Raw genomic sequence first — 24,640 nt, forward strand, 5'->3', positions numbered from 1 at the left:
TAGTTCACTTAGTCCACCCGTATTATCAAAGAGACCCCTAAATTCCCTTTCTGTCATTTGATATGATCGGGTGAGACAGCTAGGTCCCATGCGGGTCTCCCCACTCACCGAAAATAGAAAAATGCGTCAATGTAGATATTTTTTCGTTGAAGCCGATGAAAAAGCAATTAATAAAGGGCACATGAGAAAAATTCCTATAAACATCCAAACATGACTTATCAATCACAGATACAAAAGTTGAAAGATCCGTGATTCATGATGGACCCTACCATTAGCATTGTTCAAACTTATCAATCTGTATGCTAACAATTAGAAATTTGATTAATAAGCAAGAGTGTCACAGGTCCAACGAAATGTATTAGGGTTTCCAGCAGGGTTTCCAAAATCAGGATTTCGGATTTGAATTGGTTGAGGCCCGATCCCCTTCCAAAAACTAGGGTTATGGCATATTTGAGGCCATTCTTACCGATTCCTCGCCAACCGGCCAAAACCAATCCAGATTCGGATTCGGGGTGGTTTATCCATCCAGCAGCATTGCACAAATGGCCTCACCCTGCATCCTAAGTAGAGCACTACGTGCTAAATCAGCAGACAGTAGACCTGCTTTTAACATCCCGTATTAACCACACATTTTAAAAAAAAGCGCGTCCTAGTGCACAAGGCTCCCGCTACTGCAGGGTCTGGGAGGGGCAAATGTACGTAGCCTTACCCCCTTCTTTGCAGCAGAGGCTGTTTCCGAATTTTGAACCTGCAGCCAACAGGTTGCAATGGCACAACTTAACCATGGCGCTAAGGCTCGCCCACCTGTATTAGCCACACATTTAAACAAACAAAATCATGAACAAGAAAAGAAACCTAGTGGTCAATCAATCAATAGATTTAGTGTTCCAATCCAATCCGGGATGCAAGTCAATATACAGATTGTGCACACCATCCTGCAAGAGATTTTGCTTGAGAAGTATTCAATTGACACATATTTGCTATATTTAGTCACCTAATCATAAACTCACCAACATCTTATTACCACAGTAAACCCCCACCATCAACCAGATTTGAATAGCAAAATTGCTTTTTGATCCAAATAGAAGTAGACAAAGTGGTTTGTCTCATGAGTGACATATGAACCTGTAAACAGTCAATTGAAATAGCTAAGTCAGAGCATTGAACTGTATTTGCCAATAGAAATGATGTCAGACTTAATTTTGACAATGAATGAAAGAAATATAACATTTTGAATATATCTACTAGATGATGCAGCTGACAGACTCACTTGCACAAATTTTTTTTTTAATCATTGTCTAATTTAAATGCTCAGAAATCCAACGTATATGTTATATGTCACAAAATGTGAAATAAATTTTGCATCCAAAAGAAAATGAGAGGTACGAAAGAGTGAATTTAGTCATGTCAATGTCTAAACTTTTTGACATGGAGCCTATTCAGATTCCTCACATAGTAACATCACAGCTGATACTTTACGCAACTGAGGGCCGGACTAGATGGACTGCATAATCGTAACAGTGTGAAGAGTGAAAAATGAATGGAATAAAAATAAACTGATACAGAAAACCTCCCAATATTAATGAGCTCAAATTTTAGGAGAAAATATCAACTGTAATGGTTTATAATCTGACTTTAGTTCTGCTAAAATGCACAACTTAAAAGGAAGGCAAAGAGGGGGGGGTTAACCGGTGCTAAATCTACTTACAGATGGACATTTAGACTGACACCCCAGTCCATTGAAGCTCTCAAGGAAACTAAATAATAGGATTGAACAATGATACTGATCTCATTAGAAATCAGGTCCTTTGATAACTTTAAAGATGCCTGGGAACACTTGATCAATTTAACATAGCTAGTGATTACCATTCCTTGGATGCCCAAAATGAACTTAGAACTGGTGAGAAGGACATTCATGGATTACGGATGACAGCAAGTATGGCTCTGAATAGCGTTGAAAGGCAAAATAGGATCCGTGTAGCTAACTCCATTTAGTTACAAGGCTTATAATGTAGAAGGGGTTCAAGCAAGAACCACTCTACAGTAGGATTGATGATAGGTTACAGCAGAACATCAAATTAGCAACAAAATCAGAATTAGTAACTAAGAGAAATAAAACCAAATCAGCCAGCAGTTTGGATCCAGACTTGGATCAAGTGGAGGGTATGAGGAGAGGGCATTCTGCTCCAAATTTCATCCTATTATGATGGCTGGTTGCTGAGATATGAACTGGAATCAAAATTAGAAAGTTTGATGAGATCTTGCAAACCAGCAGCAACTTGGACTCCAAACAGGGATCGAGTGTAGCTCTCCTTGACAGGGTTCAGCCCTCAAAAGCCATACTGAGACAAGGCTCAGGTTGCAGAGAAGTGTAGGCTCGAAGTTGCTGGAGAATTTTGGGCAGAAAACTGATCTGCAGGGGTGACTCAATCCTTCTGTGGTTGTGATCAGCAGCAGCAGTTTCTAGTTGAATATGGGGATGTATTCTGGTCCTTCACTGATGCAGCAGCAGCACTCAATTATGGTCTCAAACAACAGAGAATGTGGAGTTCGAGTAGGGGAAGAAGAGAAGATAGAAGAAAAGGGGGTAGGGGAATGGCTCTCTCAGCCTGGGTCTCTCACCTACAGCTATCTCAACTGTTGCAGCACAAGGAAAACTCCCATACTCGATGGCTAAATTGGCCTGAAGATTCTTTTCTCTAAATTCTGATCTTTCATTAAGATGTGATGCCTTTTAATAGCTTAGGCAAGCTTACAATAGAATAGAAACTTCTCAAAAATAAAAGCTAATCTAAAATAGAAACTACTAAATCCTAATTAAATAGAAGTTGACTAAATTAAAACTACTTGGCTTTATACTTCAGCAACAAATTAGAAACTAATAAATATGGAAACTACTAAAGTGCACCAAATCCAGCTGACTGGTCAAAGGAGGATCCTAGCAAAATCGTGGAGCATCTTCCTCTCAAAATTGGAGAGCATCTTTGACTACTGCAATCGTTGGGCATCTTGGACCCCTGCTTGGCTGGCTCGAGTTGGCCCTGCTGGGCTGACTCGATCTGGTCCATCTCATGGGGGGAAGGGGGGGGGCGGGGGCTGGTCCCTTATCTCTTCCTCTGGCCAGAATTTACATCAGCTTAGTTGAGTTCATTTGAGTTGCACTACTGCTCCATGGGCAAATAAATAACAAATGAAAAGGCGTAACACCCAACAAAGTTTTCATTTGATACGGGAGCATTATCTCTACCAAAATCTTACCAGCACTGCAGCACACTGATGGACCAAAAATCTTTTACAAATTCTGCCCCATCTTTCTCCAGAATTTGAGTGACAAAGTTGGTACTAGGTGATGCAACCCAAGGTTTTGTAACAAGACTGGGCTGCAGTAGAAGCTGAAGTGGAAACCTGCAAAGCTGAGGATAAAGAGGAGCTGGCTACTGTAGATGTAGAAGAAGTACTCAGCTATGACATCACTCGGCGAACCACTGCATCTACTAAGAGCTTAAATCTCTCTGGAATGGGTTGCAGCGCCGGTGCGATTGGTGTTGATTTAGCTAGCAATCTGTTAAAGATTCACAAGAATTCCTTCACCATCGTTCTCTGCACAGAAATTCTCCACTGGATGGTACGCAAGCAATGACCATTCCAAGTAATAGCTAAAAAATAACTGGCATTTTTCCCAAGTTAACTATAATCGAAAACTTTACTTTGTTTACTCCTGCAGGTAGTGCTGCAATTTTGCTTACAAACAAGAAAGAGGCAAAGTGTAGATCCAAATACAAGCTATTACGATCAGTGAGAACCCAGAGAGCCTTTGAAGATAAAGCATACATGTATTGGACCTGCAGTGAGGGGATCAATGGCAGAGTTTTTCGTATCGACCTCTGCAAGTGGCGGTGAGTAGCAGCGGTGAGCAGTAGGGAGAGATTGTGCATTGGAGGTGAAGCGAGAGATTATGCGCTATGGCAAATGGATTGAAAGGTTTGGATTTTTTTCAGCTAAAAATGGGGATTCAAGCTCTGAAGGGGATTTTCAGCTCACTGTTTCTGTCAGAGATTCAAGCTCCGAAGGGGATTAGTACTCTGCCCATTGAATTATCATCAGAATTACAGGATCAACTGTGCGATCAATCTCAGCCTCCGTAGTGAAAGGGAGCTTGGCATCCAAAACCCTAGGGTCGACTGAGGGTTGGCTTGCTCATCCAGGTAGAGCGGATGTTTCTACTTGTTGAATTGGCGATGGTTCTGCCATGGTCACTACTGCGGCGGCCGTGGAGAGAGCTCGGAAGCAGGTAGGGCACCCCCTTCTGTTGCAGTATATTTCTCAAAGCTTCGAAGCGATAAGCCTTGTGGTCATGGTTGTTTCCTCTGTGAATCGCTGTGGATTTGATTAGAATCCACAAGCTCGGAGTCGAGCGTCTCACCTTCGCCGGAGAAGATGAAGTTCTGAGGAAGAAGGTGACTCTATGCCTTCTCATCATTTTTTATCCCTAGGGTAAAAGGGTCATCTTACATGCATGCAAGGTTAGTTTGGGGATTACGAAAAAATATGTTAGAGTTGTTAGAAGTTATGTTATAAGGGTAGTTTGGGAACTAGCCTTTTGTCTAGTTGCCCTATTGTGTATTTTCTATTTTTTACCTTTCTTACCTTTTACCTCCCTAGGGAGGTGTATGTAATATTCTCATTTCTATTAATGAAGTAATATAGGTGTTGACAGATCTCTCTCACACACAAGCCATTAGAATCGAAATACTCTCTCTTCTTCTCTCTTGTATCCTTCTTCCTCTCCTATCTTCTTCTTTTTCCTTCATCCTATTCTCCTTTTTCTACTTACATTCTTAACTAAAATCCAACTTGGTATCAAAGCACTAGGTTTGAGAGTCGTAATCAGTCTCTTGTTCCCATTTTTTTCTTCTCTTTGAAATCCTTATGCCCTAGGATTTCGAGGAGACTTCTATGTAAACCATAGTTGAAGAAGCATGAAATAGGCCTTATATAGCCTATTTAGACATTTGAAGATGCTACTTGAGCTGGATTGAAGTTTTGTTGAAGATTTGACACTTACCAAGCTGCTGGAAGGATTACCGCCAGTCTCAAGTTGCAGGTTCTCTATCTCTCTCTCTCTCGGCATGTGTTTGGGTCTTAGACTGGGTCACTAGAATCGCCCAAAGGTGTCCCTCATGCCTCATATGCCTTCCCTTGCTGATTGACAACCATTTGTGAGCATAACCCTTTTTCGTGGAACCTCTGTTTCTATTAACAGATTAGAATTAGAGTATGAATGCTTCGATGATTATGATCACCCCAAGCACATCTAGTTATAATTATGAAAACATAGGACAAAATTACAATAAGCAATGTGGGACTAAAACCCACATACAAAAGAAACATAATAAAAGAAGAAAATATCCAGAATACCCCCACGATATTCTGGCCCATACAATCCAACACTCCTCATGTTGGAGCATATATGTCATGCATGCCCAACTTGACTAAGATAGGAAGAAACAGTTTGCCACTTAGTCCCTCAGTGAACACATCAACCAATTGATCAGCAGACTTCACAAAGGGAACACAAATGAGTCTGGCTTCGAGCTTCTCCTTGATGAAATGTCGGTCAACCTCCACATGCTTAGTACAATCATGCTGGACAGGGTTATAAGCAATGCTAATGGCTGCTTTGTTGTCACAATAAAGCAACATGAGAAAATGGACAGCAACACCAATATCCTGCAACAATCCTCTAAGCCATAGAAGTTCACAAATTCCTCGTGCCATTGCATGAAATTCGGCTTCAGCACTGGACCTTGCCACAACATTCTGCTTTTTGCTACGCCATGTGATAAGGTTCCTACCCACAAAGGAACAATAGCCAGAGATAGATTTTCTGTCCTTGGAACCAACCCAATCAGCATCAGTATAAGCTTCAACCTTCAAGTGACCATTGGGAGAGAGAAGGATTCCTTTTCCTGGAGCAGACTTCAAATACCGCAAAATACGACCAACTACCTCCAAGTGAGAGGAATAGGGATCATGCATAAACTGGCTCACCAAACTTACAGCAATGGCTATGTCAGGTCGTGTGTGAGAGAGGTAGATTAGTTTGCCCACTAATCGCTGATAACAACCCTTGTTAATAGGTTCACCCTCTTTCTCCTTAAGACAGGTCGTGTGTTGTTGATGATTCTTTTTCCAGATATAGAGGAAAGGGAACTATCAGCTACTTTGACCTTATCTTTCCCAGAAGTGGGAGAATAACGATGAAACAGGCTAGAGGAACCGGTCATGTGGTCTGTAGCTCCAGAATCTATGATCCAAGGATGGGAAGCTACAGAAGCACAGTGACCACCAAATGGAATACCTGACCGGGCAAAGTGTGAACCTGAAGGAGCAGAAGAGTTGGCAGTTGCAGCGGATGTAGTAGAGGCAGCAGCAGCGGAGGTCCTTAACACACGGAGGAATGCCTGTAAATCGTCCTGGGATAGACCAGTGTCAGTAGCAGGGGGAGTGGTAACAGACTCAGTATGGTTGGCTTCATTCTTTGGCTTTTTCTTGGCAGCCCTCTTAGCTTCAAAGTCAGCCGGCTTCCCATGAAGTTTCCAGCACTTGTCTTTGGTGTGGTACGGCTTGTGACAGTGCTCACAAACAATAGTACCAGTAGTAGAATCGGTAGAAGTAGTGCCTGTAGGTGCAAGAGCAGTCGGGGCAGCAGTCTGAAGGGCTGACCTGTCAGTAATAGGAGGGTGCAACATGGCAGCCCTACGGTTTTCTTCAGAGGAAACCAGTGCATAGGACTGTTCAAGTGTGGGAAAAGGTTTGTGACCCAACACTTGAACCCGAATCTGATCATACTCCATATTTAACCCAGCCAAAGAAATCATAAACTCTGATCTTGTCCACATGTTTCTTATATGAGGTAATGTCAACAGTTGTACTTGGGTGAAAATCAGAAAAGTGATCCAATTGCTGCCAAAGGCTGCGCAAAGTAGCATAGTATTTGGAGATTGTCAATTCTCCCTGAGTAGTGTGAAGGACCTTCTTCCTGAGTTCATATACATGGGCATCATTGCTAAGCTACCCGTAGATTTCCTTGCAAGCAGCCCAAATCTCGGAGGCTGTGTCAAGGAGAAGAAAATTATGCTGCAAATCGGTTGTCATAGAGCCAATTAGGTAGGACATGAGAACTCCATTGTTGGCAATCCACCTATCTTGAGCAGCTCCAATCTCAGTTGGCATAACACTGGTGCCATTAACATGACCAGTAAGGCCACGGCCAGCAATGGCAAAGGAAGCAAACCTAGACCAAAGCAAGTAATTAGTGCCATCCAACTTGATTGGATTAGGAGGAAAGGTATGATAATCTGATTTGCTTAGTCCATCACCAACAGAAATAGCAGTCGAATCCACTGAGTCACCCATGAGGATAGTAGAAAAGCCCAAATCGTAGAGAGGCGCTGTTGTGAAGAGAAACCCAAGAAATCCTTCAAGCTAAGGGCTGAAAATTGGATGAGAGCCCTCTGGTAATGGTAGAATAAAGGTCTCCAAAAATCAGCAGCAGCAGCAGCAAAGGGAATCCCTTATATCGATTTTTATAGGGTTTAGGGAAAAAAACCCTGAATATGCTGAAATCGATGTAGGGAAGAAGGATAGCAAAAACACAGCAGATGGAGCTGAAATTGGGATCGAGTGGCCCTCTAGTAATGCTGAATCACCCTGCCAAATATCAGCCGCAACAGAAACCTGCAACCCCTAGATCGATATTGCTCAAGGTTTTGAAAAAACCCTAATTTGGTGGAAGAATAATCGATCTAGGACATCTTCAAAGCTGTTGGAGATAGGAACTAATCCAGAATAGTAAACACTGCTGCAGGTCTTGAGTCTTCAATGAGGTAGATTGGTTCCTTGGAAGGGAGTGAAAGCAATCCAAAAAAAAACTGAATCTTCAAATATCGCAGGCAGCAACTGGAGGTGGAATTGACCCTATCGATCAAAAAACTTGATCATAGAATGAGGTAATGGAGGGCAGCCACTGGATCTATTGATTGATGCAGAATTATCACCAAACTAGGCTTCTTTTATTAGGAATAAGTCTAGGGTTAGGATATATATATGTTAGGCCTTTGATTCCAAGGGTTTTCTATGTAATAGGCCACTTTAATGAGCCCAAACTAGGGGTATATAGGTTGTATACGGGATTAGCCCAATACTTAGTTTATTTTTATGCTTTTAATTGAACCATTTTATTTTTATGTTTTTAATTGAACCGGTTCAAATTGGTTACATCCAATTGGTTCAATTTAAGTGATCATGTGACTTGGTAAGTGGACATGTGACTACTTAAGTGGTCATGTGATGTAAGTTGGGCTGGATTATGACTCTATAAGTCCAGCCATGTTTTGAGTCTATTTCCTTTAGTATTTCAGTTTCCTAGTCAGTTTAAGTTACCTAATAGGTTAGGGATAGGGTTAGCCTTTCCTTTTTAGTGTCTAAGTCTATTTTTGAGTCTTCTATATAAGTTTGTAAGGGAGGCCAGCATTGAATACGAATTTTGATTAATGAAAAGCTTTTGTTTGCTGTCACTGCTGCTGCCCTGCTCTGTTGAGTGTTGCTCCTTATGAGTGTGCATCCTTGTGGTTCTATCAAGGTGGAAAGGGACTGGTGGAATCCGGTTGACTCCTTATGCCGTAACGGCTGGGAGTATCTTCTTCAATTCGAAGGTGGTTCTATCCTTCACATCTGTTCAAGCTGCTGCCAGTGGAATCTCCAGTAACTTTGACACCCAATTTCTTCTTCTAACCCTCTAATCCTTTCCCCCAATCGATCCCCTTCTTGGTTTGAATCCCATAAACCCTAACTCCATTAAACCCTAGATCTTGCTGCCCAGCCATATTTAACCATTAGAATTACTTCAAATTCAAACCACAGCCTCTCCTTAACACCCCCTACACTCGACCCAAGCTGCTGCCCATATTTGTCTTTCAAAACCCTAAATTTGACCTAATTTCTAAAACCCAAAACCTGAAACCCTAACCCTAATTTCTGGAATTTTGAATTCTCATCTAAACCTAACCAAATCTAGCTTTCTAAACTCCCCAAAACCTGCCTAGTATAATCGTATAAACTATATTCCCATTATCCTACCCTAACCCTTGGAATTAACCTAAATCCTAGTGCTGTCCATTCGAACCAGCAGCCCCTTTTGTTATTTGATCCTGTTTTTTGGCTCCTAGTAGGTCTCCTACCTATCTAGGACTACATTATTGATCACCTCATCAGTGGCTGCCCTAATAGGGGAGAATGAAGAACAAGGGGCAAGGAGAGGGAAGAACTCGAGAATGAAAGAAAGAAGAGGCTGAAATCGAGAATGGAAGAGAGAGAGGGGGTGTCTCTAATTCGAAATCTGCTCTGATACCATGTTAACAGATTAGAATTAGAGTATGAATGCTTGGATGATTATGATCACACCAAGCACATCTATTTATAATAATGAAAACATAGGACAGAATTACAATAAGCAATGTGGGACTAAAACCCACATACCAAAGAAACAAAAGAAACATAATAAAAGAAGAAAATGTCCAGAATACCCCCACGATATTCTGGCCCATACAATCCAACAGTTTTTGTCAATGTAAAGCCGGAATGTTTGGTTTCCTTTTTCCTTGCATTTGAAATGCAATATGTCAAACTCTTTGTTGAGGAATGGTTATGAGCAGCTTGTATGAAGTCTTTGAGCTTGTTTAAGCTGATATTTCTTCTTGGAAAGTGTTAGATTGAAATTTTCCTCTAGTTATATGTGTTTTCTACCATGCTGAAATTCGACTCTGGTGTTGAGTTCTATATTTGGGTTGAGTGTGTACTCTCCATTTGTCTTTGGCACTCCTGTTTATAGTCAAGTGTTATTTCCCTTACAATATGGTTGATTCAGCTACATCTAGGCTTGGTTCGGCTGATTCACAGCCTACTCCAACAGCTCCTCAGTTTATTTATGAGAACTCACACCCACAGATCTCTATTGTGAAGCTTGATAGCACTAATTACTTGGACTGATCATACTCAGTGAAGCTTTCCGTTAGGAGCAAAGGGAAGCTTGGGTATATTACAGGTGCTATTAAAGCCCCAGAGTTGGTTCTCCTAGCTATGATAAATGGGAGACCAAAAATTCCACAGTGATGACCAAGCTAATCTTCTCTATAAACCCCGAGATTGGGAGAAGATTTATGCGGAAAGAAACTGCCAAGGCAAGTTGGGACAGTGTCTCCCAAACATTTGATAGGGTAGGTGACTCTGCCAAGGTCAATCAGCTTCACCAAAAAATTAATTCAATGAGGAAGGGTGAGAGGACCATTTCTGAGTACTACAATGCTTATATTAGTCTCTTGGAGGAGTATGGCCACTACAGGGACATTCAGTTGACCAATCCAGAGGATGATGCAAAGGTGTATCGCACTCTTGAAAAGGAGCGTGTCTTCACTTTACTTGGTGACCTTAACCTAGATTATGAACCAATCAGGTTCCAGATTTTAGGCCGGTCCCCTCTTCCATCCCTTGATGAGGTTTGTAACTACTTATAGAGTGAGGAGAGTTGGCGTGTCGCTATGGATCCACCACTAGCATCATCCCTTAAGAGATCAGCTCTCAATTTTAGTTCTTTCCATGACACCCATGGAGGTGGTAGAGGTCAAGGGCCTAACCGTGGGGAAGACAGAGTAGTGGAGACAAGTAGTACTAGTGGAGTGGGTCGAGACAGGTCTAAATGTGATCATTGTGGGCGATCTGGACATACTAAGGATAGGTGTTGGACTCTTCATGGTCATCTCCCTGGTACACGAGGTGGTACTCATGGTGGTCGTAGAGGGGGAGCTTGAGCACACTCTGTGATGACTAAGGCAGATGCTACACAGGTGACTCCACTTTAGTAGATGCAGTGGTTCGCCGAGTCATGTCACAGCTTAGTACTTCTTCTACACCTACAGTGGCCAGCTCCTCTTCATCCTCAGCTTTGCAGGTCTCCACCTCAGCTTCTACTGCAGCCCAGTCTTGGGTCATTGACTCTGATGCCACTGACCACATGACTGGTACGTCCCATTATTATGATTCCTATATCATTTGCTCTGGTAAGGATAAGGTTAAGGTAGCCAATGGCTCCCTTTCCTCCATCTTTGGTAAGGGTAGGATCCCTGTTACATCATCTATTTCTCTTACTTCTGTTCTTCATGTCCCTAACCTTACCCTTAATCTTCTATCTGTGAGTCATTTAACTAAATCTCTGAACCGTAGTGTCACTTTTTTCCTTCTCATTGTCTTTTTCAAGATTTGGTAACAAAGAGGATTATTGGTAGTAGATGTGAGGAGCAAGGCCTTTACCAAGAGGAAAGGGGAGGTCCTGATTCCGAACGGAGCCATATGACATGAGAGTGTCACGTACGGTTCCTTTGAGAAGGGTGTGATACCACCACCTATCAAGCCTGAGTAGCGGCCCACGGAGCTGCATCCCTACTCACTTGGTCCATACACATCACTCTCTCTAGGAAGTTGGCCGCCTATCCTAGATCTTCCCATTTCCAAGAAGATCCCAGGCTCGATCCGGTTTAGTATCAAGGTGATTCTGTTTCCGTTCCTATATATATGGGTCTGTGCAGCATTTCCACGATATCGTTATGATCATTTAATGGGACCTAGCCGGAAAGTGTTCTTACCTCTATCATTAGCTCGGGTAGTCCCCGTTCTTGTTGAACATTATTTGCTCATAGCTCAGTCCTATGTCTGTGGACGTAATGATAGTAGTTTTGTGGAGTCTGTTATGTTATGGCATCGTCGTCTTGGCCATCCATCTTTTGTTGTAATGAGGAAACAATTACGTCACTTATTCTCTCCTATTGCTTCTTCTCATGCTTTTCAATATAAACCATGTATGTTAGCCAAACACTGTCTTTCTTCTTATCCATATCACGGTAATAGAACTTCTACTCCCTTCCATATTTTGCATATTGATGTTTGGGGACCTTCCCCTACTATTTTATTTGGCTATCGTTACTTTGTGTCATTTGTTGATGATTTTTCTCAAGCTACTTGGACTATTCTTAAGAAACATAAAAGTGATGTTTGTGATGCATTTAAGAATTTTTATCAGATGATCCTTACTCAGATTGATACTCGCATCAAAATTTTTCGGTCTGAAAAAGGGGGAGAATATATGTTTGGTGGCCTCCAAACCTTCTTTACTAATAATGGTATTATCCATCAGCTAGCGTGTGTTGACACACCTCCAACAATATGGGGTTGCTGAGAAGAAAAATCACCATTTATTGGAGGTCACCCGTAGTCTCTTGTTTGGCATGCATGTTCCCAAGACCTTCTGGTCTGCAACTCTTCTCATTGCTTCCTTTCTCATCAATCGCATGCCTACCAGTGTCTCTTTCTTGGGTACTCTTCTACTACCAAGGGTTACAAGTGTTATTAGCCCTCTTCTCGAAGGTGCCTTATCTCCAAAGATGTCACCTTCCTTGAATCTGTCCCTTTCTTTGCCCCTTCTCAGCATCCTCTTCAGGAGGAGAATTGTGGAAGTGAACAGGCTGTTGATTTCCTTCATTTTCCTCTACCTATCTCTCCTTTTATGCTTGACATTGGCAAACACATGACTGTGGATGTGGTTGATACTGATGATCAATCAAGTGTGAATACTAAATTGGTTGAAACAGAATTGGTTGTTGAAAATGGCTCTGGTAATGAGAAGGATTTCCACATTCAGTACCAAAAATGTGAAAGCTTAAAGAGTAAGGGAAAGAAGACCTACCAAGAGCCCTCTTTGGATCCACATCCTGAGATTCAGTCTCCTCAATTAGGTGACATCCATTCCCCTCCGTCTAATTTAGACCTTCTTATTGCTGTTAGAAAAGGGAAAAGAGGTTGTACTAATCCTATAGCCCAGTTTGTTTCCTATGATGCTCTTTCTCCTACAGTTCTAGGCTTTATTCCTGCTCTCTCTACTGCTTCTATTCCCAAGAATGTTACTAATGCTATGTCTGACCCAAAGTGGAGACAAGCTATGACTGAGGAGATGATGGCACTTGAGAAGAATGGTACTTGGCAATTGGTGGATCTTCCCAAGGGACATGTCCCAGTTGGATGCAGATGGGTCTACACAATCAAGTATAAATCTGATGGTACTGTTGAGAGATACAAAGCAAGGTTGGTGGCCAAGGGGTACAGTCAAGTCTATGGAATTGACTATCAGGAGACATTTGCTCATGTGGCTAAGCACAACTCTATAAGAGTTCTTTTATCATTGGATGCCAATAAAGATTGGCCATTATATCAGTTAGATGTGAAGAATGCATTTCTTCATAGAGACTTGGAAGAGGAAGTGTACATGCAAACCCCACCAGGCTTCAAAATACCTTCAGCTGAAGGGAAAGTATGCCTCCTCAAGAAGGCACTGTATGGCCTCAAACAGTCACCAAAGGCATGGTTTGAGCGCTTCCGGCAGGCTATTCTGAAGAATGGATATTCCCAGAGCCAAGCTAACCACACTCTCTTTACCAAACGGGGCATCGAAGAATGGATATTCCCAGGCTGTCCTTTTATAAGAGACATAGTTATCAAGGCGGGAAAGCGACCATGGCGTTTTAGAGGGGCAAAATTCAAGGCGACACCGCCATGGCGGCAAGGCGCCCGCCATGGCACCCAAGGCGTCCAAGGCGACCAAGGAGCCTTGAGGCCATGGCGACGCCTTGATAACTATGTGACAATATGTAAAAAAGAAGTAAAAAGGAGGGTGGGGGGGGAACAACATCAACAATCTCTAGGGCATCGACCCTTCTTAACTACGTACCGCTTCTTAACTGCCCGACATTCTGCACTGGGTCTCGAAGAGGGGTGTAATACAAACAACAGCCTCATAACAACAAAGACCAGCTAAATGGGGTCGACCGCATGGATATTTGATCTCCAAATAACTCTATTTGAGCTCATACTAGGAGCAAGGCCTCATAGATATTTGATCTCCAAATAACTCTATTTGAGGTCATACTAGGTGCAAGGCCTAAGCTAAGCATGTCTTCCTTCACCACTTCTCCTAAGGTTATCTTAGGCCTACCCCTAGTTCTTTTGGCTCCCTCAATCAGGATCATATCACTCCTTCGGACTGGGGCCTCTGAAGGCCTCCGTTGAACATGGCCATACCATCTCAAACAATTCTCTCTAATTTTATCATGAATCGGGGCTACTCCCAACCCAGATCTAATATGATCATTCCTTACTTTATCCTTCCTAGTTTTCCCACTCATCCATCTCAATATCCTCATCTCTGCAACAGCAAGTTTATTTATGTGGCACTTCTTCACAGCCCAACATTCTGACTCGTACATCATAGCTGGTCTAATGACAATCCTATAAAATTTTCCTTTAAACTTTAAAGGGATACACCGATCACACAGTATTCTCCAGGATTTGCTCTAGACACAGGTAAAGTATGATCCTGTAGGTGATAGGCCTCCACTCCTACAAATGCACCATATATGATGTGTGGACATGGACATGGAGTGTTGGACACAACAATTACTTGAAAACCAGAAAGACTAACAGGATAAACAAACAGACAAACAAACAAATAAATAAATGTATGTGTATGCATACATGTATGTATGTATGACACTACTCATCTCAGGTGATACGCCTCCACTCCTACAAATGCACCATATATGATGTATGGACATGGACATGGAGTGTTGGACACAACAATTACTTGAAAACCAGAAAGACTAACAGGATAAACAAACAGACAAATAAACAAATAAATAAATGTATGTGTATGCATAAATGTATGTATGTATGACACTACTCATCTTTTCATCATTTATGTACGTAAATATGAGCCTATCCATCTTTTCATTATTTATGTTCTTAAAAAAACAAGTACGTTTTGAGATTGAGGGCACAATATAATTGTGTGTGTGTGTGTGTCTAGGGACAGATACAACAACAACAACTCAGCCTTATCCCAACTAAATGAGGTCGGCTACATGGGTCCTTGTTCTCCAATCAACTCTATTCGAGGTCATACTTGATACAAGGCCTAAGCTATGCATGTCTTTCCTCACCATTTCTCCTAAGGTGAGTTTAGGTCTGCCCCTGGCTCTTTTAGTTCCTTCAATCTAAATCAAATCACTCCTCCGTATTGGAGCATCCAAAGACCTCCGTTGAACATGGTCATACCACCTTAAACGATTTTCTTGTAACTTATTATGTATTGGAGCTACTCCCAAATCAGCTCTGATATGATCATTCCTTATCCTTCCTAGTTTTGCCACTCATCCATCTCAACATCCTCATCTCCACTACACTGAGTTTATCTATATGACGCTTCTTAACTGCCCAACATTCCACCCCATACATCATAGCCGGTCATATGACTGTCCTATAAAGTCAAGGGGACTAGGTGAAAGTATGTATGGGCACAAATGAAATGGACTATAAGCAAAGAAGCTGTGCTGGGGTTCTATTCATTCTGTCATTTGAAGAATAGGTTGTAACCACTTGCTGCGGCACCAACTTCTATGGTGTTAGGTTTTCTTCAATCACTGAACAAAAGGTGATTCACAATGTTGGAGAGGAGTAGACTCCCCGTGGCAAAAGATGATTCTCTCATTTGAACAAAATGGGATTCACAAGTCACAACCATGCATCAGTGCCTTCTGGTGGTTTCAACTGGCAGCAATGCCGATTTCCAGGTATGCATTAACAGATTATTGTTTCAAGCTCTTCTTGCAGCGGCTTTTGGCTCATCGCATTGAGCTTGTAGCAGTGCATATTTATGTGTGTTCCATTCTTTCTCTCCTCCTTTCTTCCCTCCCCCACAGATTATTGTTTTCATGCTCTTCTTGCAGCGGCTTTTGGCTTATCACATTGAGCTTGTAGCAGTGCATATTTATATTGTTCCGTTCTTTCTCTCCTCCTCCTTTCTTCCCTCCTCCCCCACCTCCTTCCTGTGTCTCTCAATGGCAGGCCCAACATTGTGCCCGGCTGTGGTGACATGGGGTTCTGTGTCAAACACATGTTGACATGGGAAGAACTTCAAGAGCCATATCCCAAAATTCAGTGCACCAGTAATCAAAGAATAATAATCAAGCACCCGTGCACCACTAATAAACCTTAGTCAGATGCAGAAAAACCAGAATGACTCCCCTCAGGAACACCATTTGAGATGATCACACTATAACAGAGAGAAATGGAATTTTGACTTGTTCAACAGTCAGAAAGAGATCCAACTAAGGATTACTTGAACACGGCATGTTTTAATTTCCCTCCTTTGGTCTAGTCGACAATGCTATTCTGCTGGAGCAAAAATTTAGAAGTTTTGATTGATCAATCATTGTGGAAAACCACTCAATACAGGCTGGTAGGTTTCTAAGCCTACTACTAAACCCTAAACTCTTAAATCAAGAGGCATTTCAAAGCTTGGTGATATTTCAAGTCTGTGCATGAAACTTACAACAACTCAAGGGAATGATATAAACCCAGGAATTTGTCAAACATGCTGGTTTCCGAGGCTATGACCGTGCTTGCAACAGTCATTTGCAAGAGATTTGATAGCAAGAACACAAAGAATCCCTTTGGAAATAAGCCAGCAACCAAAAAAAATAAGTAACCAGCAGTAGTATATATAGGGCACAACAACCATAATTAGGAGCTAGAAACCCTTAATACTCCAACTAAAGCCAAAAGATGTGAAAACTCCGATCTTCAAATCAACTAATCTAAATTGAAATTCCCTCTTTTTGTTTGCCCTACTAGGACACATACTGTAATTGGGGTACAAGAGAAAACTGGAAGACCTATCTACCTGTGATCACCCAGATCTCCTTAATCCCAAAATAACTTAATGACCCAATGATACTGAAGAAATCTCAATTGAAGACTCAAAATTTCATGGAAGACAAGATAAACCAAGAAGTACACACATGGAGATTTTAAAAATGACAAAATAAATAACATATTCTCTAAACAACTTGAGCCACATGACACACATAACAACTGGATCAAATTAAGACACGGTAAAACCCTTTCTGGATCTTGTGGACTCCAAAACCTAAGAAAGCCAATAATCCCCCTCCCCCCCCCCCCCCTCTCTATATCAATGGAACATAAAGAAAGCCAATTCCTCTGGTAACAAGTGTTATTTTATTTCCCAGAACAGTAATTGAACAAGGAAATGAGGTGCAGCCCCTGGGTCTATGAATACCCATATCCTTCAATATTTTTAAGCACAAAAACTGAATTAGAATTGCCCTGCCTCCACAGAGCTATTGTATAATGCGTAATTCATAATTGGTTTGGTGTGGGTTGGTTGGTTCAATACAATTGTGAACCAGTTTTTTTGTTCAATCCTGGTTTAATTGTTTAGGTTCAATGAACCTGGAATCTTATCTGATCTGTCCAAGACTCCAAGTCAAGCTGTAATACTCAGCAGTTTATTTTCATCTTATTTTATTATACTTTTATTGTAAATAGTTGGCTGGATTAGGGACTTTATAAGTCCAGCCATATTTTAAGTTGTCTTAATTTTTTATTTTTTTTATGAAATAAGTTGTCTTAATTTAGTTCATGGTAAGATTAGGACACTGAGGACAGGCCCTGGTGCAACGGTAAGGGTTGCTCCATTGTGACCAGGTAGTCACGGGTTCGAGTCGGGAAACAGCCTCTCTGTGAAAGCAGGGGTAAGGCTGCGTACATTATGACCCTCCCCAGACGGGTTTCTTTTCTGGTGGAAGGACCTTCAAATCCCAGGTTTTATTTCTCCAGGGCATGCATTTTTTCACTCATTGCCTCCTTTCATTTCTGTTCGGCTATTGCTTCCTGCCAATTGTTAGGAATAAAAACGGAGGATAACAAAGAGACAAAAGCATGGAATGAAGGAGTTAGAGAATTATACAAAACAAAATTGGAAATTGGGTGGTGAGTACAACTCCACTCGGATTTTCGAATAGCAATGGGTAAATCAAGACCAGGATCAGGAATAGACTTAACAGAGTGATGACTAGGAGCAGAACTTGGAGCAGGTACTGATTGTGTGGGAGCAATGGTGGTGGTCTCTTTGTGCCAAGTTCCACGAGGAGGGAAATATGTTCCCCGAGAGAACGTCTTCAACTCTTTTGATTCCCAGACTCCTCCTGGACTATAGGCTGCCCATTCTGTCCTTGCTCCTATTCCTGACTGGTAATCCCATTCTCTAATTCAACAGACACATCCTCTATGGTAGGAACATTTATATCCAAGAGAGCAATTAAAGGTACATCTTCATCACTTGGAATCTCCCCCTGAAGATGTACCAGAGGTGCAAAATAAGCTTCAGACTCCCGAAAGACCACATCCATGGTCACAAACAATTTCCTAGTAGGAGGATGGTAGCACTTATACCCTTTCTGGGTACCTAAATATCCAAGAAAAATACACCGAAGACCTTTGGGGTCAAATTTCCCATGAGGATGGTGGTTTCGGGCGAAAACCACACAGCCAAAGACCTTTGGAGGGACAGCAAACATAGGTAATCCCAATAAAACATCCAAAGGGCAACGACCAGCTAAGACACGTGAAGGAAGCCTGTTAATCAGGTATGTGGCTGCTAGAATGGCATCGCCCCAGAAACGGGAAGGAACAATCATGGCAAACATAAGGGAGCGAGCAACCTCCAAAAAGTGTTTGCTCTTTCATTCAGCCACACCATTCTAAGCAAGAGTATCGGCGCAGGACGTCTGATGTATAATACCATGAGAGTCCAAATAGTTGCGAAAAGCTCCATCCATGTATTCCTTGCCGTTGTCAGACCATAAAATTTTCACCTTTGCATCAAATTGAGTTTGAACCATCTTGTGAAATAGTCGGAAACAAGTAAAAACATCACTCTTGTTGTGCATCAAATATACTCATGTAGTGCGACTATAACAGTCAATAAATGTTACAAACCATCGAAAACCAGAAGTAGAAACACACCGGACTGGTCCCCACACATCAGAATATATTAAACCAAAAGGAGTCACTCTTCTACTATCAGAAATAGGGTAAACATTCCTAGTTTGCTTTGCCAGAGTGCAAGCATCACAAGAAAAATCATTAGGATTACATTGTTTGAATAAATTAGGAAATAAAGTAGATAAAACACTCAATAGTGGATGCCCCAAACGGCGATGCCACTTATTTAATTCAAGTAATGCAGAGGTAGAATCAGAAGAAAAGGCATGAGATGTCAATGCTGTCGGCGAACTGTCAAGCACGTACAAACCACCAACCATTTTACCACATGCAATCGTACGACCCGTTACCAAATCCTAGAACAAACAATGATTGGGAAAAAAAATGTTATTTTGCAGTTTAATTCCCTAGTTAAACTACTAATGGATAACAGATTAATAGAGGACTTAGGAACATGCAATACAAAAGAAAGACAGAGAAGAGGTGCATTGAATAGATCCCTTACCCGAGATTGGAGAAAGAGACCCATCAGCAACATGAACTTTATCATGGCCAGATAAAGTAGAATATTTGAAAAAAAAAAAAAAAGGGAGGAAGAACCTATCGTATGGTCGGTTGCACCAGAGTAATGACCCAAGAATCAGGTACGACCGAGGTGCAATTCCCACCAAATGAAATACCTGTAGAATGAGTGGTAGTGGAGTCAGATGACAAGGAAACAGCCGAAGTAGTCAAAGAAGGAGACCCAGGGGAAGAGGTGTCCAAACGTGTCATCATATTTCGGAGATGTTGAAGTTCTTCCACAACCTAAGAAAGAGAGTGTTCAGTAGTCTGCTCTTCAGTAGATGCCTGGTTTGCCCGGGCATTGTTGGAACGATTTGATCCACCCTTCCCCCGCCCACGGGTACCTGCAGGGCGACCATGAAGCTTCCAACATCGGTCTTGGGTATGCCAGTCCTTCCCACAGTGATTACATTTAATAGGAGGACGATCACCACCAGGACTGCGGGAAGAGTTCCCACGGGAAGCACTCTGAGACCCAGAAAGGAGAGCCAATCTCTCTTGATTGATGGGATTAACCATGGCTGTCTGGCGACTATCTTTTGCCGCAAGAATTGCATAAGCCTGCTCAAGAGTAGGTAGAGGATCACGATTCAATATAGTTGTCCGGATCTGATCAAACTCAATATTAAGACCGGCCAAAAAATAAAAAACCCGTAAGCCATCTTCCCACTTCCGGAAAGTCGTGGCATCAACATCACAGGTGGCAATGAAGGTCCCCAAAAAATCCAATTGCTGCCACATAGTGCACATCTTGTTATAATATTGAGAAAGAGACAACTCCAACTGCTTTGTCGAGAGGATTTTTTAACAGAGTTCATAACATTGGGCAGCATTCCCTACCTGAGAGTAGGTGTCTTGGGCTGTTTTCCAGATCTTGGCAGCCGTATCAAGAAGACGGTAGCGTCTGGCAATCTCTTGGTCCATGGAATTAACCAGATAAGACATGACCTAGAAATTAAAATTCATCCACCTATCTTGGGCCAGACCAGCCTCAGTAGGCCTAACAGTTGTCCCGAAGATGTATCCAAAAAGACCCTGGGAACCAATAGCAAACAAGCAGGAGCAAGACCACACCAGATAGTTGCTTCCATTTAATTTAATGGAGCTGGCTGGAAAGGGAAGAAAGACACACTGCGACGTGCAATCAGGGTCAGAGGAAGCTGATGTAATCTCGGAATTGTCAGGCATGGTGGCTAGTGAAAAATAAATTCTCAAGAACAAGGAAAAAAATACCCCCAAAAATTTTAATGCATAGGGAGGCAAAAACAGCCCTTGGTGGGAGTCAACTCACCACCAAGGGTGGAAAAAAGAAGGCGGCAAAGGAGACGAGGGCTCTCGCGAGAAAGAGAGGAAGGGCGAGAGGGTCGCGGAAGGCTGGTGGAGGCTGGCGGAAGTCGAGTGGTGAGGGACGGTGGTGCTGCTAGGGCGAGATCACGAAAAAGAGAGAGAAAGAAAGAAAGAAAAATTATGTCCCATATTCTCGGATGAATTTTGGCTCTGATACCATGTTGAAATTCATGAATACTGGCTTAGTCAGTGTGACTACAACCATTCTTTATTTATAATATGAGAAGGAACATCTGGAATAGGTACAAGGACAATATTACCCCTATGACAACTTTACCCTTTAACACATATTACAATATTTTTCTTCCTTAACAGACTTTCTATGCTATAAAGTTTACCGTTATATTGTTGGATCACTTGATTCACGTTGCACAGGCCCTCTCGAATGATATGATGCCAAAGAAGTAAAATGTTGAAGGTTTTGAAGTTGGATGCAGGATGATTTGCTTGAACATCAGAATGCAAGCCCCACTGATACAGGACATGCCCAACCCTTTCTTATTAGGCCCATAATGCAACCCCGGGTTTTAAAAAAAAAACAACTTTGGGTCGCTACAGGCCCACAATGAGTGATAAAAATCAAATTTAAAAAAGTATTGTTAATTTCATAATTTTCTGAATTGTTCAGGACCTCTTTCAGGCAAGAAATAGAATCATGATTAAAAAGGAAATAAAAATTTGAAGTGAGGACATTTCTCAATTTTTTTAATACAGTGGGGATACTTAGAAATCGAAATCAGAAAGGAAGAGATTTTACATAATAACAACTACGATCTGTCTGTAATTAACAGAATTATTCATTTTCAACCTAACAACATCAACAAATCAGTGGCAACCAGACTTTATTCAAGGTGAGAAGTCTCACCCTTATGGCCTCTGATTGGCCTAAAATTTTATGGGAAGGTCAAAAACTCAAAGATCAATTGCTTCCAACTAACAAGCATCTGATTTATCAGTCTGTAAAATTAAAATACATTCCTGAAAATTTGTATTTGGTGGTACTATTGCAACCAGACGTGGTTGCTGGTTTGGACCTAACAGAAGATGATGATTTTGGGGACGAGGACCTAGGATTTGGGTCGCCCTAAGGGGAGTAAACTAGCTCCCAAAATCTCAGTCCAAACCAAGAGTACCGCAGGTAACAGGGAAAAAGGGAACAACAGTAACCAGAATACCAGGAAAGAAGAATAAAGAAAGGAAGGAAGATCATAAGGATACAAAGAAGAATAATGGATGGATTAAGCAAGAGATCGCCTGATAAGGAGGAGAATCATCGGAAGAGATAATCTGATCAGGGAAAGGAAGAAATCAGCAGTCAAACCAAGATTTCAAATCTCATGGTAGCCAGCAATCAGTGTAACTCAATAAAAATTTCATTCAACTCCAATCTGTCCATCCCTATAAATTGTATCCAAATATAAAGATTCAAAGACTAAGACCTAATCGAACCCTTAAACTGACTTTGAACTTGAATCAACTTCCTAATTCTACAATAGATATCAACAGGAATAAAACAACAAAATGAAATTACATAAAGTAGCCCTAACAAGTAAATAAAGCCCTAATTATCTCAAACGGACCAAAAGCCAGGTTTGAACCTGGTTTTCTCGGCCTTGATCTCCAGACTGAGTCAATCCGGTCCAGCCATGGAAGTGCAATTGTGTGAGCTCAATTCTCCAAAACATGGGTCAAATATAAACTCTTACTTTCAAATTGTGAGCCCACAAATAATCTTCTTTGGAATCTTTTCAACATTTTTTTGAGTCTCTAAGATCACCTTGGAAGATTGCTGTAGGATAGAACTGGTGTACCACAAAAGTATCAGTCCCAAATACTTAAAAGATAAGAGAGAGAGGACCTAGCATTTGGTGGAAACACCAACTAACACTAGAACTCAAGGGCACCAATCAATAGAGCAGCAAGAAAGCAAAGTCTCAACTTCAAATACATAAAGCAAATAAAATTTATAACTACATTTCTTGGCTGCCCCCTTCCTATATAATCTACAAAATTGAAAAATAAGAACAAAACTTACTAATTTCCAAAAACATGTTGACTCCTGTGAACAAACAGAAACATTTTATACCTTCTAGACCCGCAAACTCACTAAAAACCCCGAACTCTTTGATTATCTAATTTTTTAAACTATTTTGCAGTGCTGAACCTCAGAGTTAACATTTTAACCCAAGTTAAAAATTTAGCAACTCCCATGGATGCTCCACAAATAAAGAACGGGAGAGGAATAGGCACACCACCCGCGTACAATAGGCTAGCAGGTGGCACCGATGGAGGCGGGGGACGGGGCATCATACAGGAGGGGCAGGAGGGTCATTTCAAAGGGGGGAAGAGAGAGATAGTCAGATAGACAAAGCAGGCGCTAGCTTGCAGTACTTGGCCGGTTTGCCCAGCCTTTTCCCATAAAGAAAATAAAGCTCTAAACTGGAATATTAACTAGAACTATCAATTAATTTAGACTTCCAAAATAGAACTATTATCACAGCATGATACCTTCTCAGCAAACTGGTCGAAAATTTCCCAAAACAGATCAAAGTTCCAAAACCTTGATCTTACTGGTAATAAACTAAACAAGGTCCCAGTGGCACCAAACCATGCCAAATAGACAAGTTATGACCTTCCAAATGTAGTTCCAAAGAAAGGTGATATTAATAATCTGCAATTACTCAACATGCTCTAAAGTTCAAGATGCTCCTGCATTAAAGGTATTCTAGGATTCTTTGAGTTCCTTGGATTCTGTAACATTCTCTATAGTTTTGCGTGTTTCACCAAAGAATTTAACATGAGCACGTGATTTGTGTATCAAGAAACTGACTGGTATGGATCTCTACACTTATAAAGAGAAAATTATTTCACTAGAGTTAGTAGGGTCTGAAGATAAAAGGGAGTAATTGGTCCTGTGGATGATGAATATCGAACATTTCTTAAATATATATATATATATATTTTAGTTGCTCAATTGATGGGCTATGGTAAGATTACGAACTAGCAAAAGATCTTTCTGATTTTATTAACTTTCCCTGATTGCTCCTCAAAATAAATTAACCGCAACCATCATAGACAGGGTTATATATATCAAAACGACACAAATCATCGCAGATAAGTTATAATTATTCAAATGCCTCAACATTTCATGGTTCGAGATATAATGTTGACTTGGAGTTGGAGCGGAGTTGGGTAGAGGGGAACAGAGCTGATGATGATGATGATGGGTTTACCGAAATTGCGACCGACGATACAATGCCAGGTAGGTCCATGCTTCTTGTCGAACTCTTTCTTGATGTGTTCTGCAATATCCTTCTCCACGGTGTTTTTCTCAAAAGCCTACACCATTCGAGTTCCATTTGTGCAAGAAGATCAGGATCAATTCAATGTAACAAAACCAAGAGCGGGGGCGAAAATGATATTATATTGAGAGAGAGAGAGAGCTAACGGAGAGAGCACAATCGATCGCCTCTTTCTGCAGGTCCTCCTTCATGTCCGCACTTTTGATGATAACATTATTGCCAGAAACAAGGGATGCGGAAGACGATTTTTTGTCATCGGAGGAGTGTTTGCTTCTCTTCTTCTCATCCATCGCTACTCTTTTATCTTCTTCTCTCTTGGCCTTGGACACAGCTCCAAACTAATGGAGACGAGGAAGGGGTTCTCCGCCTCTTTCGCTCGCTCTTTGCTTCACTGTAATCTTTGCTGCTCCTTGTGTGAGTGAAATCTATGCTCGTCCTTTTTCTCTTTTTTTAAATAA

The 24,640-nt window shown here is 41.5% G+C and overlaps 1 protein-coding gene across 1 annotated transcript; it reads right to left on the reverse strand.

Moving 5' to 3' along the window:
* Positions 1-841: 841 nt before the first annotated feature.
* LOC122660464 (dynein light chain 2, cytoplasmic) lies at positions 842-24,610 on the reverse strand. Its single transcript, XM_043855777.1, has 3 exons — positions 24,329-24,610; positions 24,114-24,219; positions 842-1,125 (listed from the first exon to the last, which is right to left on the reverse strand). Exons 1-3 carry the CDS (start codon positions 24,470-24,472, stop codon positions 1,043-1,045), a joined length of 333 nt encoding a protein of 110 aa, XP_043711712.1. The 5' UTR covers positions 24,473-24,610; the 3' UTR covers positions 842-1,042.
* Positions 24,611-24,640: the final 30 nt, after the last annotated feature.

This window comes from Telopea speciosissima, chromosome 4, assembly GCF_018873765.1.
Source record: "Telopea speciosissima isolate NSW1024214 ecotype Mountain lineage chromosome 4, Tspe_v1, whole genome shotgun sequence".
NCBI lineage: Eukaryota > Viridiplantae > Streptophyta > Magnoliopsida > Proteales > Proteaceae > Telopea > Telopea speciosissima.